This window comes from Athene cunicularia, assembly GCF_003259725.1.
Source record: "Athene cunicularia isolate RWA chromosome 7 unlocalized genomic scaffold, athCun1 chr7_part1, whole genome shotgun sequence".
Taxonomy (NCBI): domain Eukaryota; kingdom Metazoa; phylum Chordata; class Aves; order Strigiformes; family Strigidae; genus Athene; species Athene cunicularia.
Genome location: NW_020799107.1, coordinates 1,318,913 through 1,339,580, shown reverse-complemented (window position 1 = coordinate 1,339,580; position 20,668 = coordinate 1,318,913). Strand labels below are relative to the sequence as shown.

The 20,668-nt window shown below is 35.6% G+C and overlaps 1 protein-coding gene across 1 annotated transcript in view; it reads right to left on the bottom strand.

The window, feature by feature from the left end:
• DNAH7 (dynein axonemal heavy chain 7) overlaps positions 1-20,603 on the bottom strand; it is a 120,007-nt gene extending 99,404 nt beyond the window's left edge. Inside the window, exons 1-14 of the mRNA XM_026852194.1 lie at positions 20,589-20,603; positions 16,948-17,013; positions 16,374-16,482; positions 16,120-16,258; positions 14,403-14,496; positions 13,012-13,192; positions 12,089-12,164; positions 9,902-10,027; positions 8,313-8,432; positions 6,602-6,785; positions 5,146-5,325; positions 3,553-3,828; positions 2,466-2,593; positions 2,206-2,284 (exon numbers count right to left, since the gene is read on the bottom strand). Coding sequence (XP_026707995.1) covers positions 2,206-2,284; positions 2,466-2,593; positions 3,553-3,828; positions 5,146-5,325; positions 6,602-6,785; positions 8,313-8,432; positions 9,902-10,027; positions 12,089-12,164; positions 13,012-13,192; positions 14,403-14,496; positions 16,120-16,258; positions 16,374-16,482; positions 16,948-17,013; positions 20,589-20,603 — 1,773 coding nt within the window. The remainder of the gene's footprint in view (positions 1-2,205; positions 2,285-2,465; positions 2,594-3,552; positions 3,829-5,145; positions 5,326-6,601; positions 6,786-8,312; positions 8,433-9,901; positions 10,028-12,088; positions 12,165-13,011; positions 13,193-14,402; positions 14,497-16,119; positions 16,259-16,373; positions 16,483-16,947; positions 17,014-20,588) is intronic.
• Positions 20,604-20,668: the final 65 nt, after the last annotated feature.

The window sequence follows — 20,668 nt, the reverse complement described above, 5'->3', positions numbered from 1 at the left end:
ATTCATGTAGTAAACTCCCATTTCCTCTAATGTCACTCAGTTAGTTTCGCAAACTAAATGGAAGGTCTTGCATTTTTAAGGCAGGCATTCAAAACCCATTGAAACATTCTGTAAGATTTTTAAACGGGTTAGAAAATTTTGTGTCTAAGTTTTTAAAGTCTACAGAAATCAGAGCTTTTATAGGGAGGGATACGTGGTTTTCAGCAACAAAATCAGGTAACAATGGAAATGTTTCCAAACATCCATTTTCAAAACACTCTCTCTATAGCATGCTTTTCTTTTGAAAAAGCAGTTAATTTCTTACTCATTCTTAAAGATGTCACCTTTACCTTGAAGGACAGATTAAGTGTCTTTATTTTACCAAAAACATCTGCTAGGTAGCATACTACTGACAGTCACTTGTCATCACAGAAAAAGTCAAATAAATTAGGAACACTTGTCATTTCCAAAAAGAAAAATGCATAACTCATCCTTAAGTTTGACAACTCTTGAAAGGAATTTACCCCAAGATAACCAGCAAACCTCTGCACAGCACAGAACATTTTCATGGTTACACCCCATCTCAATACAAACTATTATATAGATTCTACTATTCAAAGATCTCGTTTTATAAAATTAACCACACTGATGACATCCTGTAGAACTTTGTACACTTCTGGCTCTAACATCTTTGCTGCCATAACATGCTTACAAATGATGCAGTGAATTAATTTCACATGTGGTGCTATCTCTGTAACCTTACCCCAGAATCAGTTTTTTATTCTGGTCAAAGAAGCCACTCCATCAGTGGTTACACATCAAGAGTTTTTCCATAAAGAACTGTATTTATTAAAGAAGTCATTTACTGTTGAGAATATATTTTCTCCAATACCTTTTTCCCTTAGTGGCTCAGAAAAGGGTAGTTTTTCATGTATGTCATTACTGAAACAGATTCTAGTAAATACCATAAACTAAGATATGTTAAACATCTGTACTTTCATACAGCTGTATAGCAAATCTCCCACACTGCATAATTTGTTCTAATACCTGTTTCTACAGATATTCAACAATGTTTTCCATGCAACTTCCAACAGTATTTTCTGGCAAAGAAATGCATTTTAGTTTGTCACCATATTGTTTTTCATGTATTATTTCAGCCATTTTTACCATAGCAGGAAGAAAATGTGTTTCCCCAATGGTATGTGGTTTTTTTCTATTTCACTCTTTAATAAGAGGAGGCTTCTAAGTCTTCTAAGCATGGATCATTACATTTTGTAGAGTATTGGATCAAGTATCGCATGACTTGAAACTTCATTGAAAAAAACGTAGAGGCTTCTCTTCATGGTCTGGATGCTTAGTTTTTACATGTCTTGCTAAGTGTGATGGTTTCATATATCATTAACTAATACCTCGAGGCACAACAGACATTTCAGGCAAGGTTCATTATTAATGACAGTGGATCTAAATTCATATTTCAAATACTCTTCATAATCTTGAATTTTTTTGGTCAACTTGTCAAATCTGATTAGATCATCATTATTTTTACTTCATAATGTGGATGATGAAGAGCTTATACTAGAAGTGTCAGCTCTGCCATTTCCTTGATCGCTTGCACTTGCATTATCAGTATTATCTTCAATCTGCAGGTTCTTTGAGGGAATCTTTTTAAGTCACTTGGCCATTTTGTGAGGGTTAAGTTAGTTAAAACCAGGTAACATAATCAAAAAAATCTACTTAACTAGGTACACAGACTGCAATACATAGTAATATGCTGAAAGCATGTGAACAAGTGAGGGTGCTACTGTGAATCCCTGTGCCTTCTGGAACACCCACTCTTACCTCAGGACACCTCACGTATATATGTGACATGGGAGCTTCTGACATACAGACTAAAGGCACCAGTGTCAATTTGTATATTAAATATTGGTAAAGCTTAAGTGCTTTCTTGGTTTTTTTAGACAAAAAATAAATACTATTTCCTTTACTTACTCCAATGGATCATCTTGTGCACGCCCTGGGCTGCAGGCCCCCACTTTGGAGACAACTGCTCTACAAGGTTTTGGTCCATGTCAACTGGCATTCTTACCAATAAATGCCACTGTAGAGGGCAAGTGACAGCAGAAAGCTACTGATTAAGGCCAGAGCAATAGTACTGGTAGCTACTTCTTGTTTGGACTCATTAAAAAAAAAAAAAAAAAAAAAAAAAAAAAAGAAAAAAGATAGTACCTTAAGTTCCATTAGTTCCTGTGTATTAAATGGAGTAGTAAGTGCCTTTTCTGATATTCTGTCAAACTCATCACATAGTCTGAAAAAATATATAAAATAACCAGTTTAGCACGTGGGTTTTGTTTTAATCATCCTTGGACAAATCAGATACATTTATAATAGCAAAAATGAGATCAACATATCCTTTAAGGATTAAAATAATTCAACACTGGAAACAAAATTATGTACATTTCAATACATATTTTTAGTTCAAGAGTTACCTCACACTTATGTCTTGATGATCTTTGAACATTTTGGAAATAACTTTTGCACAAATATTATCTGCTTGCTTTACCAAAGCACTTATTAATTCATCGCAATGCAATTCAAACATTCCTAGATGGAAACACTGCAATACAAACATAACACTTGTCAGAACATCGAATAGCTTTTACCTATTTTCTCTCACTGTCTTACACAAAATATCAAGGATCTCATCCCAGAATTTAGTTAAACCATAAATACTCTTTTAAAACTTTCAAGTGAAGAAAGAAAAATCTACAGTTGCAAAAATCTGTTCTTCTGTATCTGCACATCAAAATAAATGTTGATAAATTCACATAGATTTTACGTCTATTGCTTTTTATCTTGACAAATAATCTACTTCCTCAAAAAAGAAGGGCATCTACGGTCTGTAGCAGCAAATGCTGTCTGGTGAAATTACAGAGTTTGAGATACATCTAAAATGTGGTTATCTTGCTTTACTGATCAAGACATGATATTCCTTAGGATTAAAAAGGGACTCTGCCTCCCTGTGTGTCTCCAAATCCAACACTGACTAATGGGCAAGGGAGCTTGAATTCCACACACAGAACCCCTCATAACAGGCCTGTAAGTACTAGTTTCTCCAGAACTCAGGTTTGCACTTAATGCTAGGAGAGAAACAATTTAAGGAAAACCACTTCAGCCTTCTGAGTTCTTTTTCAGGATGGATGGATGAAGGATTCTTATCATGGAATATCCTTACAAGGACAAATAGTGGCTCCTGTTAAGGATCCTCTCTCTGTCCTAGATGCTTGGAAGGAATTTGGAGGTGTCTGGACCCACACTTTCTCTTACTCCTTCACATCTAAGACGACCATACTCTAAATGCCTTCAGAAGTCACAAAATTTCTAACAAAAATATCTAAGTCTCACTTAAGTATGGCAAATACACACCAAAAATGCTAACTCTTGAAAAACTCCTCTGAAAAAATTTTCACTTTAACTATCTCAAAGCTCATTATCATCACCTTTGACAACATTCTTTGTACAAAATCAACATTCAAATGATATCCATATCTCTTCATGAATATTATTACAATTTACCTTCCTAGAAGTATACTTTATTTCCTTAGCAAGTTTCTGGTACTTTATAATTTCCCTTTTCTTTTCTTCAAAGGTATGTTCCTCTGTCAGGAACTGATCAATATCTTGTTCAGCTTGTTTGTTTATCAGGAAGCTGTATTTATCATACAGCTTGAGATGTTCCACAGGTGCAGCACTTTCTTTGGCTATTTCTTCTCTAATCCTTTTCTTATGTTCATCCAGAACTTCATCTAAGATAACAGGCTTCAAGACAGTTGATGAGGACTCATCTTTTGGCTTTAAAAAACAAAACAAAACACCACACAAAAAAGTAAACACATTTTCAAACTATAGTTATGTCTGTAGCTCAGTTACGGCACGGAAGACAAACAGGATAGAAAAATCAACTAAATGTTGCTTTAAAATCTCATTAAAGTCTGATTACAAACCTGATTTTGTAGATACAGCTATTTACATTCTACTCCCAAATTTTTTTTAATCCTAGCTTATGGATGTTTGCCTCCAACAAGTAAGAAATCAGAGCCACTTCATTCAGAAACTTGGAAGTCCACATACTTATCCACCTAAAACAATTCTATCAACAATTTTAGATTTAATCTACGTGGATTCTATTTTTCCTGAACCACAGGCACAACACTTCGATTTTGCTATCAATTCATGAATCTGTAACATTAGAAATACAGAAAACACTTCCCTGCAACCCTCGAGATAAGCTAAAGCCTTTCTCTTGCGCATTTAGACATGTTTGACATTCTTCTTTTGTTTTTTCACAAGTAATTGATTAGTGCTTTTATAAAGCGTAACATATTACTCAGCTTTCTGCTTGGTCACGTGTTCAAGCATATTAACAAAAACATTGAGGGTCAGTATCTTTATTTAAAATTGAAGTTGATGCTAAACAGAAAGGGCAACAATGTCCAAATTATATTCCTTCAGGAAAAGAGAAATATTTGCCTCCCACAGCTCACTGGGAAATGATCAAGAGGCACTACAGGACATTACCTTCCCTCTCTCCATATTAAAAACTAAGACTGCTATACTGAAAGTAATATGCAATTCTAAACCAAGTAGGTACATTTTTATTTTGCGAAATGTTGCTTACTTAACCTAGATTGTTTCCTGTTTGACCTAACATCTTAATCTGGTTGAATGCACAAACCAAATATAATCTGCTTAAAAATTATGCTTTAGTTTTTTTAAAGGATAGGCTACTCAGAAGATTCTATATTTAAAAAGACAGTATCCTTTCCCGTATCAAAACAGAAGGTGTTTTCCAGAATACTGCAAAAACGTGTTTAAAATTTAAATGCATTAATTTTGTTTGTAGTACATTTGCAGTAGCTCCTTCAAAAAATAACTCATAGAGGAAACTAGTTGATTCTTGGATTTTTATTTGCTTAGAAAACAGTGACTGGGCCTTTTATTAACTAAATTAAGATGATTTCAAGTTGTTCTAAATATCCCAAAGAGTATTATAGTATTACTACACAAGTTCTGACAATAGGGCTATTCATTAAAATACCTAGGACCTAAGTGTAACAACAATATAATGATAAAAAAAAAATAAAATCCTTGAGTATTGTAATTACTTACCCACTTAGAAAATAATTTGGTCTCAACTCTTGGTATATCACTGACAGCTTGAATCATAAGAGTATAAACATTCAGTAATATATTTTCATAGTCATTAAAGTCAGGTTCAAATTTAATATGGTCGTTCTCAAGGATTAGCCTCAGGATTAAACCTGGGTGTTTGTATGCTTGGACAGATTGCTAACACACACACAAGAAAAAAACAAAAAGTAAATTATTAAACCTAACTCATGCAGGAAAAGTCAAAGGATGATTAAAATTTACTCCAGTATATGCATTTTAAATTCTCATTACTTTAATTGCAAATGACGTGCCACAATCCTAACAAAAATACTTGTGCAAGTAGGATACCTCACAAAATTCACATAAACTAATACACATTAAGATGAGATACAACATTATTTTTAGTAGGCACAAGAGGCATCCTCTACACACCAGGCAACAACTTTTATAAAGTTTTTTGCACAGACTGAAGTAGAATAGCTTCACAGTAGTAGCCCTCACAAATGTAGCAATATATGAATTATGTGTACAGCAGTACGTGTATTCATCACCTGGAGCAGTCACCATGACTCTACTAAACTTAGGCGGAAAAAAACCCCAACCTGTTACATCTAATTTTATTTGCTAAACAAGGACCCAATCCACAAAAACTAAACTGAATATTATGAGTATATATTTGCAGTTTGGACTCCTATGTATCTATCCCAGTATGAAAATTTGTATATGCTTTTGTCCTTGATGGCATAATCGGATTTTTCATCATATCTTTAATCTGGATCAGGCATCTCTTAACTTCCTCACATCTGCTAACATATCCTAACACCACAGAAATTTAATTAGGAAACATAAGAAAGCATTTTGTCACTACTAGGTAGTGTAAGATCACCATTAGGAGGGATAAGATTAGAAAATATGTACCTATTATTAATAATAACAGAAAACAGTACTGTGGACATGAAAGTTCACCTAACTCAGAAGCATACAAAGCAATTAGAGGGGAGCAGGAATGAAAAATATATACTTTGCTTCCACAACATGATTCCTTACTTCCTTACATTCTCTCTGGCTTTTTCATCAATATTATCTGGAGCCAGAGTTCTGTGGATATGTGATGGCAGGGCTGTATTAACAAAATCTGAACAAAGATCCTGTTGTACTCCAAGACATCAAGTATCAACAAGAAATATTTACCTCTACAATAGACATTGTGTGAGTGCAAAAGAGAAATTCCTTCTTACTTTTTTTTCTTCCCCACCCAAGAACTATTCTGTCAAAGCATGTAGTAGACACCTACTAATAGCAGAGAGAAGATAGGACTTCTTCACACATGAGAGAAAGTGCACTAGTGCAAGATGCAAATGGACTTTACATTAACGAATTTCAACTGTATGTCTGACTGCAGTGTGTACATGGATGAACAATGATGCTATTACTCATACAAAAGACTACTTACTGAAGGTTGCACAAATAAATCTGTAAAGTCTTGAATTGAATGTAAAAGTAAATTTTGCAGTTGATGAGTCATTAAAGTGGCAGCACAACCAAAGAAAGACTCTAATTTAGTGATGCTGGCATTGCTGGGAACTTGTTTTCTTTTATGAGCTTGGAAAAATATTTTCTGCACTTCTGGAAACCACCTTAAAAGAATAGAATATTTTAAAGTTTTTCAAGTTATTAGCACTAATAAACCTGTAGTTTTAAGTTAATTGCTATAAATGCTTATATTACGTACAGTCCAAAGATCCTGCAGTATACTTAGGAAACTATAGTTTAACTTAAGCATGTCATATAGTAGTATCTTTAAATTCTATGGAATCGTGTCTCTGAAAACGTTGTCTATTTAAAATATAAGATATTAGACAAATTCACTATCTTGCTTTGAACTCCTCTTTTCTCAGGCCAGAAAGGCTTCCCAGGCAGTGCACTTAAGTCCCAGGGGCTGTGCCAGTTTGTTATACAACTTTGTAACCTCAACAGAGGTTAAGATGTGAATGCAATGCCCAGAAGTCCTTAACCAACATGAAATTCACTCTGGCATTGCTGGGAAGGAAGCAAGCACAGAAGCATGCAGCCTTCAGCTATGAGCAGAAAGGTATCTTCAGGGTCAGGAAGAAATCCTGAAAACAGTAAAGGCAATACATAACTGAATCATAGACAAGTATAGAAATGAAAACCTTCAAGGTTAATAGCAAGAAAAAACAAATATTTGTGACTATAGTGGTCTCAACAGTTTTATTTAATTAAATTTAACTAAATGAATTTTTTAAAATTATTTAATTAAAACCTGAAATAGTAAAAATGCAGTAATATATAACTGCAGGAATCAAGCACTATTGGTTAAAGGAAGATCAGATGCATACAAACAATAGTTTAGCCACAAACTTCTAAAAAAGGTCTAACAATTTTGATGCTTTATTTGAGAACTGCAGCCTACTGCATGCATCACAAAAAAAACTGCCTTTCTTCTTTTAAAATATCCTAGACTGAATACACAAACATTATGATATCCAAACACTTTACCTTTGAACATTTTAGTAATAAAGTTAATGCATCTCATAATACATTTTTTTTAGCAGCGACTGCTCTCAGAAGCAGCTACAAAACTGAGAATACACAAAGTGAAATTCCAAAATTATCAGTAGATGTTCTACAGAGATACTGTTACTGCAGTGATACTGGTTTAATCTTTCTACCAATGAGACACTTCCTTTGTTTGAAGTAGGGAGGGTGCAAGTCTTATTATCTAATAAATTATATCACAGTTTATATTCTAAAATGTCATAAGTTATCAATACTAGCAACACTGTATCTTCTCATTTACTCAGCACAAATGAGTCCACAAAGTAAAAGCTTGTGTCATAACAGACTAAAACATATTTGTTATTCCCTTTAAGTGAGCAAAATACGTCACATCAAAATTCAGAGCAAGGTAACTGCACAAATCACGATAACATGCTCAATATTTACACAGTAGTTTTTGTTCACAGGCCTCAAAGAATTTCACAACACTGCATCTCTTTCTTTAATATGTATTATTCAAATGGGGCATTCATTCCTTCTCTCACATGAAAGTTCAAAGTTTCAAAAACAGATGAAGAAAAAGTTAGATTTCCCTGTAATTAAAAAAAAAAAAAATTAAAAAATATGGATGCACTGGATCATACTTTTTAGATAGAATCACTTTGGATTTTCCAATTTCCTTCACAACTTTATTCTGGAAAAATGAGAGGTCCTCAGCTTCTTGTTTATTGTGATATATTTCTGTATCAAGAAGGCGTAAGTTTCTGAAACAGAGTAACACACGAATATTTTAGGAGCATATTCACTGTATCTTGTTTTTTAGTCTTTTATTTCCATGAATTTTTTCATATTTCACATTTCAAACAGTTTTTAAACATTTTAAACACTTTAATGTTATTTACAGAAATTAGCTTCTATTGTTTCAAACAACCAAATATAAGCACTGCAATACTGTCTGCATACATGATCTTAAATTGAAGTAGTAATTACTACATTTGAGCATATAATAACTATTTTCAGAATTAGAGTTTGTGCATATGCTACTCATTAATATGATCAAACATTAAAAATTCTGCATGTGTTATATCACATTCCTTTCTATGACTGGTAGGATATTTATAAATATAATAAAACAATGTAAAATAAATAAATAATCATCTAAATCTAGCTTCAAAATAATTTTCAGTGTTTATATTTTTAAAAGGAATGGCTGAATTTTGTCTCCTACTTGGCAGATACCAAAAAAATGTTAAAAAAAAACCTAAAAACAACACTCCCTGCAACTTGTTACAGCACCTGGCCTAGACAGGTCAGTTCATTTTCTTTTGTATCACCAGTCAAGAAATAAGCAAGCAATTTTGTCTACAGAAAATAATAGCTCATCTAATGCCTTTTCCCTCGTTAATCAGATAAGAGAAAAAAACTAAGTGCCCAGCTAGCCAAGAGAGCAACCCTTCTCTTCTTGGGAGACAGACTGTTTTGAATACTCCCGACCTGGGAAAGACTGAAAAAAAAAAAGTGTCAAATTTAAATAGAGATTAAGAGACTATACTAAAAGCAAGAAAGACTACTTAAAAAAATGGAAGTCATATCCAAAAATAAGTAATTTTTCAAACATGTCAGAAGTTTGCCAGAGTCTGTAAGATAACAAAGAGAAACTAAGTTTTTAAAAAGAGGGCTTAAAGAAGATAATAGCAGGTCCACTCTGGAGCGTTTCTGTACAAGGAACATAGTGTCTCAAGTTGAACTGTCAGTGAAACTTGCTGTAGAGAAAAACAAACCAAAAAAACAAATTCACAAATTGCCAGGTCTAGATGGCATTTCACCCAAGCTCTAATGAAATTCATGTACAAATCAGCTAAACTACTCAAATTTCATGTGTAACTTCTTCCTTAAAACTGCCCAGATGCCAAAGGAAATGAAGATGGCAAAGAATTCCATACGATATCTGAGGAAGTACAGACAAGAAAAAGCTTGATCTCTATAGAGGAACAGTTGGCAGAAACTCTTCAAAGCATAGCAAGTTATAGAGAACAGAGACAAATAAATCTGAGATAATGGCTTTTGAACAAAGTCATCATACCCATGATCAGTGTTCAAATGTATTTATTGTAGCAGACTCAAATTCAACAGGGCAACCTAGAAATCTTAAGATGTCACCAATCATTATTTCCCTACATAGATTCTGAAATTACTTAGCAGCTGAAACCTAAGAGATATAGATAACACTTACTTAAATGAGGTCTCCCACAAGTTCAGAACAGCAAGCATTGAAGGACTTGTTGCATGCAAATTTTCTTTCATGTAACTGCACGCTGACAAGACAGACTTGTTCCAAGGTTTTGGCACTACTTCTAGTCTAAAAAAAACAACCACCACAAAACCAACAATAAACAGCAGGATGAATGCAGCTGTGCTAAGAAGCAAAATATTTATACATTTGCTTTAAGATAATTGGTTTGCATCCCAGAAAGCACAGAATTCAGGAGATAAATTTAGCTTTCAGCTCATTATTTAGATATCAAAAAAATGTCTTCAAACATTGACCACGGTATTAAAAGTAAATGAAAGAATGAGAGAAATATTGGCCAAATCCTAAGAGATCTGCAACCTATTCATGCTCCCTTATATTTAGCATTTAATACAATCATTATATATATATATATAATGTATTTAGTCAATTAATGTGTGATTTATCTACAGTAAGTACGTACTATCTATGTTTATGCTCTTCACATCAAGTCTGTAAACACTCATGAATTTATAGCCTTTTCATAAAATCAGTTGTCTGTTTTCAAATTTTTAAAAACAAACTATTTTGGTGGGGGGGTTTATACACTCATAGCTTTTTTTTGCTTTAAAAATTTAATTTTTATTTGTTTTTATTTTCTACAGGCAGTCTGATTTTACTATTAAAATATTAAGCATTGCAACTTCAGAAGTATAAATTTGCAACCTTCAGGCTGCAAAGGAAAAGCAAAACCAATCCTGACAATTTTGTCATATTTGTAAGAATTCTGTTCTCATTTTCACAATTAACACCTTTTAAAAGAATAATTCTGATATAAAACTTTTATGCATTTCTCAGTGAAACTGCATTCTATAGGAGACAAAAGAATTAGCTACAGGAAGTTAAAAAACTTTAAGTTTTTCCACATCTATCTTATATATTTCTTTAGAAGAAAGTTTCATATTTTAAGTACCCTTAATGGAATAAAACTGTTTTACCAATAATTATTCTACTAGGAGAAATTTGTACTTTCGTATCTGCATGTAAGTGTGTGGCATAAGCTTTTATACAAACTACCACGATGTCCTACAGAGTTCCTAGGAGATATGGAAGATCTACAGAGAATCAGATGTAGGATGCCCTCTTACCCAGGGGATACAATAACAACAATAAATTAATCATATATTTATTACTACTCCTTTTAAGATGCAAATTGCTTAAGTAACATCTCCTACAGCCACCCCTTCTATTATATTCTAATGCCTACTATTTGATATCTAAAAGCATTTACCTCAAACCACAAGCCAGAAATGTATCTGTAACAAAACTTTTTTTGTTTTTAGAATCACTCTGTAATGCTACCCCCAGCAAAGAGCCTGGCTGCTATCAGTGGAAATGTTCTGTTTCTGCAGCATTTTTAAGATTACATTTCTCTACAAGTCAAATTTATTCTACCAGGTTTTGACTATACCTATGAACAAGGTACCTCTTCACATGCATATCAAGGGAAGAATTAAAGCATGTTCTAGGGAAGTTGACATTAGGCAGGCTGATCCACACTGGACAGATGTATGATCCTGGGAGCAGCAATATGCTTGCCTTCAGTAGACTGCGGACTTTTTAAGGCAAGTGTGAATGGAAGAGAGATATCCCATTACTCTGAACAAAGGCCACATCTATCCACTCCAGTACGGAGGTTGGTACATACTGGAAAACTCGGACAGAAAAGCTAGGCAACCATCACTGTTTATACTATGTATCGCCAAATTGTTCTGAGGAACAGAAGAGTCTATACTACATTCTTAAACATGTATGTATTGAGGTAAACTGTCACAATCTGTAAATAGGACTGAGCTTCAGTGAAATCTGTGCAGAACATGACATTTCTTCATTGATTATAATGCAGTTTAGACATAAGCATTTATCCTGCTATATCAAATGTTGTGGGATTGTGAGACTTCTTACCAGATAAGCACTCCTAAACAAAATTAATTCCAGACCACCTTTCAAAGTAGACATTTATTTTCCAGGGTTTTTCCACAGATGCTGTATAATCATTACTTGAATTTACATAAATAATAACTATTATTTATGGCTACCACTGACTACCACATTAAGACTGTTCCTTATACATGCTATTCTACCCCACTGTTCTCTAGTCAGTGTTTTTGAATAAATGTATTTTCTTACACTGCATGATGAGGTAGAAGAAAATCTTTCTTCTTGTCTTTATCTTTTTCCCTGGTGTCTCTCAAAACAAAGTCAACTGGAAAAAAGTACAAAAGAAGAAAAAACAAACAAACAAAATAAGTTTAGCAAAAGAACAGAATCACAGAATCATTTAGGTTGTAAAAGATCTTTAAGACCAAGTCCAATTGTAAAACCTAACACTGCAAAGTCCACCACTAAGCCATGTCCCTAAGTGCCACAGCAACGCATATTTTAAATACCTCCAGGGATGGTGACTCCACCACTTTCCTGGGTAGCCTGTTCCAATGCTTGACAACTCTTTCAGTGAAGAGATTTTTCCTAATAATGTAATCCTACCCTGGCACAACTTGAGGCCATTTTCTCTCATCCTATCACTTGCTACTTGGGAGAAGAGACCATCACCCACCTCACTACAACCTCTTTTCAGGTAGTTGTAGAAAGCAGTAAGGTTTCTCCTCAGCCTCCTTTTCTCCAGACTAAACAACCCCAGTTCCCTCAGCCACTTCTCATTTTGTTCTCTAGACCCTTCATCAGCTTTGTTGCTCTTTGTTGGACACACTCCAGCATCTCAATGTCTCCAACAAAATGTCCAAATGCACAACTCAGTTCAAGAGTTTTATCTAGACATACGTGAAATGGGATTTAGGAGAAAACTATACTACTAGATAGAGATTTATAAAATAATGTTTTTTTAAAGTGTTGAAAGATCAGAAATAATGAATATCATCTTCTTTGGTCATTACAAGGGTAAGAAAACATGAGTATTATTCTTAAAATGTGCCCCTAATATCCAGGAGAGCTAACTCTTCCACAATGTTTGCTCTCAGCAGTGAACCACACTCAACAATTAATGTTTCTGAATATTAGTAGCTTAGGAGAAAATGCAACTCCTAGAAATATACCTATAGCCTTTTTTACACTCAGAAGATAGTCTTCTTTTATTTCATCAGTCAGTGAATGTATACTTTCATCAAGTACTTTCAGATGTTGTGGAATTAAAGCTAAGATGTTGTCTAGCCATGATTCATCCATTGGGGCCACATTTGCTGTATCAATTCCATGGCGAATGTAATAGTAGTATTTCTGCAGGATAAAAGAGTAAGAGGCATCAGTTAAGTCCAGTACTTGATAGTCATTGCTATTACAGTTTAGCTAGAAATATGGGCTTATTTAGTAAAAAAGAATGTAATTATTACTAAGTACTGATTTATGTTGTAAATTACATATACATCATTAAATCTAACAAATACCTTCATCAGCCTGCCAAACACTAGTGGGTAGAATAACAATAAAAAGCGGTTGAGATAGCAAAACAGGGTGTAGTGGCATGTGAACTTCATTTAATTTCTCTGATAAAAGCTAAATAAAAATTCCATTGAAGAATGGACATAACTCACAGGAATCTGGCTTTTGTGTTGGTTTTGCTTTTACAATTCTGGCGAGACACCCCTCCTTTGCACTGTCCCAGTACTAACCTTTTCCTTAAATAAATTTTCAGTATGTATTCACGCATCTCATTCTAGTGCTGCCAGTATTATCCATTAGCTCCTGGGCTGGACCATATATGCAAAAAAGGAAGCCATGCATTCTGCAAAGATTTGTGTGGATATGCAATGTACAGCTAATTCATTGCTCAGAATAGGAATGTATAACCACAAATAAGTACATCTGCTTGTGTGCCTGCATTTAAACAGGCATGTGAAATCTGATTAACATTAAAGGAAACACAGATGAAGAAACATAACAGTCCAAATTCAAAAAAATGCAGAATGGAATATCAACTAGAAGATTACCAATGTCAGGAAGTAACACATGAATCTACTTCAAATAATTTATCCCCAAATGTACTTAATCTATTTTAAATATACATAAATCACAAATCTGTGTATACAACTGTGTCATACAAAGCAGCTTAAAACCAGAAAGAGAACGAAGAACATCCTAGCCCTTAAATGAGGGTAACCCAAGTAGAATTGTCATGGATTCTATCTGCTCAGACACAGCACCGCACCCTCCCTTGCCAGTTATTCTCACCTTCAGCAAGTGTACAAAAGATTCATTTATTACCTGACTTTAGTTATCCTCCAGTTAATATTCCATTCTGCAGTTCTTTGAATCATCCATACATTCCTCCATTCTCAACCATAACACTGTAAATAATACATTGTGTGAAACTAAAAGCGGGAGAATATGTCACTGTCAGTCATCTCTTGTTTCAATAATCTTGACAATATTTACAATAAATAACTGGCACTGTATTTAATTTAATACTCTAGAAAACAATCTTAGCTACCAAAATATCTTTCTCTATTGGTATAGAAGAATCTGCTTTTGGATGCTGAGTTTCGTCAAGGGATGGAAGCTGTTCTTCGGTAAGGTCTTGCTGCCTAAGACAAAAAACAAAAGAAAATAAAGAGTATGCAACACATTCTTCAGATACATTTTACTGGCCTAGGCTGTTTGGAAATTAATTTCCCTTCTGTAATGTGATTTTCATTGTATATGTTTCAGGAACAGTACCTTCTCAACTGGCATACTGTTATATATTTTTGAAAAGCTCATGTTATGAACTTTCATGCTGTATAATTACATTATAATATAAACTGCATTTTTGACAAATTTTGGAGGTTTGAAGTTCAGATGTCAAAACAGCAATTTCGACAGATCTACTTCTACGAGTTCAAACTTGGACGTAATGCAGCACAAGCTGCTTGAAACATCAATGAGGTGTATGCCCAGGGAAGTGTTAACGAATGGACAGGGCGACTTTGGTTCCAAAAATTTTGACGTGGCGATTTCGACCTTGAAGATCAAGAAGGTCGCGGACGTCCTTCTGCTATTGACAATGATGAATTGAAGGCTCTGGTGGAAGCAGATACACGCACAACTGTTTGAGAACTTGCAAAAGAACTCGGGGTAAGCATATCAACTGTTTCTGAGACTCTGAAGAAGATTGGAAAGTCGAAGAAGCTCGACAAATGGGTGCTGCACGAATTGAATGAGAATCACAGAAATCGCCATTTTGAAGTGTCGTCGTCGCTTCTTTTTCGCAACCAGAACGACCCATTTCTCGACCGTATAGTGATGTGCGACGAGAAATGGATGCTCTACGATAACTGGCGATGATCAGCTCAGTGGTTGGACCGTGATGAAGCTCCGCAGCACTTCCCAAAGCCGAATCTGCACCAAAAGAAGGTCATGCTGACTGTCTGGTGGTCTGCTGCCGGTTTAATCCATCACAGCTTCCTGAATCCGGATGAAATGATCACGGCGGCGAAGTACATCCAGCAAATCAATGAAATGCACCAGAAACTTCAACGGCTGCGCCCAGCACTGGTCAACAGAAAGGGTCCAATCCTTCTCCACAATAACATGCGGCCACACGTTGCACTTTCGACGCTGCAACGGTTGAACGAGCTGGGCTACGAAACTCTGCCTCATCCACCGTACTCACCAGACCTCTCGCCCAACGACTGTCACTTCTTCAAGCATCTCGACAGCTTCCTGTGCGGGAGATGCTTCAGAAACCAAGGGGAGGCCGAAACTGCCTTCGATGACTTCATCGCCTCCAGAAGTCCAGAATTTTATGCAACCGGAATAAATATGCTTGTTTCTCGTTGGCAACAATGTTTTGATTCTAATGGTTTTTATTTCGATTAATAAATTTTATTCTGAGCTGAGATACAGGTTGAAATCGGCAATTAATTTCCAAACAGCCCGTAATATATAGACATCTTACATGTGAGTTGTGAACAAACATAACATAAAAAAAAGGGAACTGGGAAAACTTTACAATGAACTCAAGACATTCTGATTCAAAACAACACTGAAGTATGTGACCAAGTTTGTATTTACCTGCTAAAGTTCAGCTTTTGAAATCAGTGATATAGTTCACATTCATATACATACTTCCAATTTGCAGTTGTCAACATTTAAAAATAATTTAATTTAAAACTTTGGTTCATCTATCAAGAAGCAAAACCACATTATTCAAAGACAAGGAAACTCACAAGATGTCAACAAGAGCACTTCTGAAACTTTCATGGGTTTTTTTCAGATGACTGCTGCTCTTAAATGTAGAAGTTGATGGTCCAGCACCTCTAAAATCCTGCATCTTATTTCTCTTGCATGTCATCTTCATATACTCTCCTTGCAAAAAATACATTATGAAATTAAGTTTAAAAAAAAGAAGTTTAAATATATCACACACATGTTTATGCTTCTGAGAGGTTTTCTTTAGTAGTGCTAAAAATATTAACCTTACCAGATGAATACTCAGTTTTTACAGTAAACTCATCTGACTCATCATTTTTCTGTTCTTTGCTCAGATGGAATGAAGTACAAGTCTGCTGCCACAATGGTTTAGACCTTGCCTGGAATACATATTTTATGTTTTAGTTTTACACTTGTTGTAGGTGCTACTAACATACACTTCAAGACTTCTAAATATAGTAAATCAAAGACAATGTAGCTTAATATACAGCAGGAATAAGACAGCATAAAAATTATAAAATACACTACTACTTATATGCTGCCCTCAAATTCTAAATATCCAGACTATCAGAGATAAGCATGTTAAACTTACAGGTACTATTTGTAAATTCTCTAGTTTTATACATTAACTAAATATTTTCAAACTTGTTCAAATATTCCATTTTCATTGTTTTCCAAATACTGAAATACAAATAATGTTCCACATACAGATATAATATACATAGTGCAGAGAGAGAGAATACACACCTCAGCATAGATCTGTATGAGAACTATGGTCTTTACATAACTATGCTGTGACACATATTTGAAAATGAAACCATGAAAAAAAAAGCCAACAAAACTACCTGAGGCAGCTGGGGTAGTAAATTCACTGTTTGCTTTGCCAACTTGCCTTTGCCACTTGGACTGGGCTTAAAAAAAAAAAAAAAAAAAAAAAAAAAAAAAGACATTTAAATTACTACAAATACTAGACTTCCAGGAATAGTTAAACTCATAATCTAGCTATAATTCCATTTTTATCTATTATACAGTAATTTTTACACCTACACTTTCTTATCACTTGCCCTATTCTTCCTAGAGTGTTTCCATGCAGAATTCAACTTTCCCAAATGCCTTTGAAAAAAATCACAGCTCTAAAATATTAATTTTAGGCTGGGAAGCCTTTTTGTTACCTTTTTGCCAAGACATATATTAAAGCATTATAAGATACCATGAAATAATACAACTAAACATTATTTTAAATTGGCTCTAACACAACTGCCTTTGGTTATTCTTCTATTTCTCCTCCATTTCATACCACCACGAATACTGCAGTGCCCACACCACCTCACCCCATGCAGCTGCACTTGCAGTAATACTGCATGTCTGCGCTACATAGAAACAAAACTCTTTCTGCTTTGTCTCTTATGCAAAGGCTGTAGCAGAAGACAGACACAAAGCACAGAAAGTTTGTGTAGTCATACTCAAGCTACCCTTAAAGAAGTTGGGTTGGCTATCATCTGCAGTACAGTTGCTGTGGCACAGAACCCACACAAGTTTTAGGCACTTAACTATTTACATAAAATTTGCAGTCCAGAATAAACTCTGGAAACTCCCAAGCAAGCCAATGTGATGGGGAGAAACTCCATGATTACCACTAGCTGCAAGAGGGAGTCATACAATAAAATGTTTTAAGTATCTTGATTCAAAATCAACAGCACTACTCATCTAATGAACAAAAGATCCATCCTCCCACTTTCTCTCCTTAAATGAAATGAAACACAAGCTGGCTTCCCCTTGAATAAAGATCAAAATGCCTGCTGAATTAAAGTACTTTAAACACCACGCAGGCCAGTTTTGATAGGTTTAATCTGGGTTTTCGGCAATCACAGAAAAGGTGACCGAAAACCTTGCCACAATAACCACGTTATCTCTTTCATCCCTCATTCAATGCTCTTGCCAGTCTATCTTACAGTTAGGCATGGTCCACCTGCAAGGTTTTTCACACCTTGAAATTCTAGTGCACATACGAATCTCATAGTCTGCAGTGACACAGATGACTTATTAGCAGGAGAACAACATGATTTAAGAGGAGACTCATAATTACATTCACCAACTACAATCCAATCAGGCCACTAGAGAAATAATATAAATTAGTATTGGTTAACGATTTAAAACCACATTCATAGCTAAAAGCTTCTATTGGCATTTATCTTCAGCATTTAATTAAACTTATTTCAGCACAGATGAGTGAAAAGCAGTATTATAACCAATACAGAAAGATTTACATGACAGGCCTGCTTTTTTGTCTAGTAATTGGAGCAGCTGTAATGCTCCTGGGAAAATATGAAGCAATTTATTTTTCTGTAGTCTACCATACTCAACCACAAAAAGATTCTTACCACAGACTGTGTAACAGCTACCAGTCTTTTCTAATACTAGCATAAATACATCTCCTAATACTGTATGCCCACTGCATCATAAAACCACTACTTACCAAGCCAATAAGCCTATAGGACACAGTGTAGCCTATGGACAGATTTTAGACTGGTTTGGACACAGCTCGATACAAACACGCTACGATAGAATCATAGAAAAAAAAAATATTGGCTGAAAAGTGCCTCTGATTATCCGGTCTCCTTCTCAAAGCAGTACTACTTTTGTAGCACTACTACAAGAAGTTAGGTAAGATTGCACAGGGGCCTTGTCCAGTTGAGATTTGAAGTTTTCTAAAGCCACTGCCTCTCTGGGCAACCTTCTCCAGTACTTAAAAATCTCACTGTGAAAGATGTCATCCTTAAGCCTAGTCAGAATTCAGAATTCCCCTCCCTGCAACTTGAGAGCGTTGCCTCTCCTCCTGTTGTTGCATAGCACCAAAAGGAATTGGGCACGTCTCTCTAGTTCAAACACTGGAAGACATAAATACATTCCTCTGCCGCCTTCTCTCCTCCAAGCTGAACACACAGAGCTCTTCAGACTGTCTTCATACACAAGTGCTTCAGTCCCCTAACCATGTCAGGGGTGATCTGAGGGACTCTGGTTTGTCAACAGCTTTACAGCTGCCGGACCAGAGCTGGCCGACGCAGTCAGCATAGCTAGTTTTCAACTTGTCCATTCTGTCTCTTGCAAAGAAACTATAATATAAAGCTCACTGTTTCTCTAGTCCAGATTCTAAAGCAACTGGTGAATGCTATTTACTACCCTGTGAAGGGAATGGATGCGTGTGTGTGTGTGTGTGTGAGAAGTTTTCTATAGGAGAAACAAGTTTTGAATTCCTGGAAAAGTATTACCTATTATTTCTCTCAGTGACAAGGTCAACAGTCTTAATTCTCAGATTCCTGGTTAGGAACAAATAACAGAAACCTGGGTATTCTTACAAATAATAGGGCTACATAAATCACTAAGACTGTACTTTGCCCTCATATACAACATTACTCCATTTTGTTTAATTTTCTTTTGCTGAATTCAGCACCACAGTTTACACCTCTGAGTTCTGGCACTCACAAAGTCAGTCAAGACAGTGCCAATATTTTAAAATATACTGAAAACTTACTACTGGCAATAACATGTACTAAAAAGAGTGTCCTGAGAAGTGAGGACTATCTGAGATAATTATGAGCAGCCAACTTACACCCTCTAGTATGTACCTTGAGAAAAAACACTAAAAGTGGAGAACTATTAAGTCACTGAAGGAAGCTGCTGAATTTTTTCACTTAAAACATCTCACATATTTCATTAGAGGAAAACAAATCTGAATGAGAACATCAAAATCAGATAAATGAACAGGATTGACTTACTAATAGGAGAACAACATGACTTAAGAGGGCACTAACTAACTACAACCCAAGCAGGCCACTAGAGAAATAATAGAAATTAGGATCACTTAATGATTTAAAACCATATATTCATAGCTAGAAAATTCTATTGGCATTTGTCTTCAGCATTTAAGCTTCAGGTCTGGAAATAAACTGAATTAACTAAAATCTCTTCATGTGTCATGTTTAAAAAGGAAAAAAAAAAATAACAGCAAGCTAAAAAATGAGGAGTTTATGACAGAACATTTTGTATCAAGCTGAAGACAAATTCATTTCTGTGGTTTTTAATGGAATACCTTTAGGAGAGGGTCACTCTAACAGCAGCCCAAACAGAAAAGGTCTCTTTAAATTTGCACTGCTAAACTAATTAAAGGAAATCTGGGCAGCAGCAAGGAGGCCTATATTGCTTTAAAAAACTTGCTTTAAGGAGTTCACAGCACAGACACTACGGTTTAACTTTTCTGGGGGGCGTCAGTCACAACCGGCCAGCTGCTAACGGGTCAGCGCGCCGAGCCTCCCTCCGCAAACCCGGCCGCCGCACCAGGCCTCTGCTTACAGAGGCGGCGGCGTCGGGGTCAAACCCCGCCATTTCAGAAACTCCATCCAAGCGCGTTCCTTACGGTTTGAAAGAAACCCACAGTCCCGCGCTCGGGCCGAGCCGCCCCTTCCCCGGCCCGGCGCAGCCCCGGTACCTGCTGGGCTGCCATGGCCCTGCCCCGGCACAGGCGCGTCCGCCCGCCCGCCCCGTAACGCGCTGCCGGAGCGGCGGAGC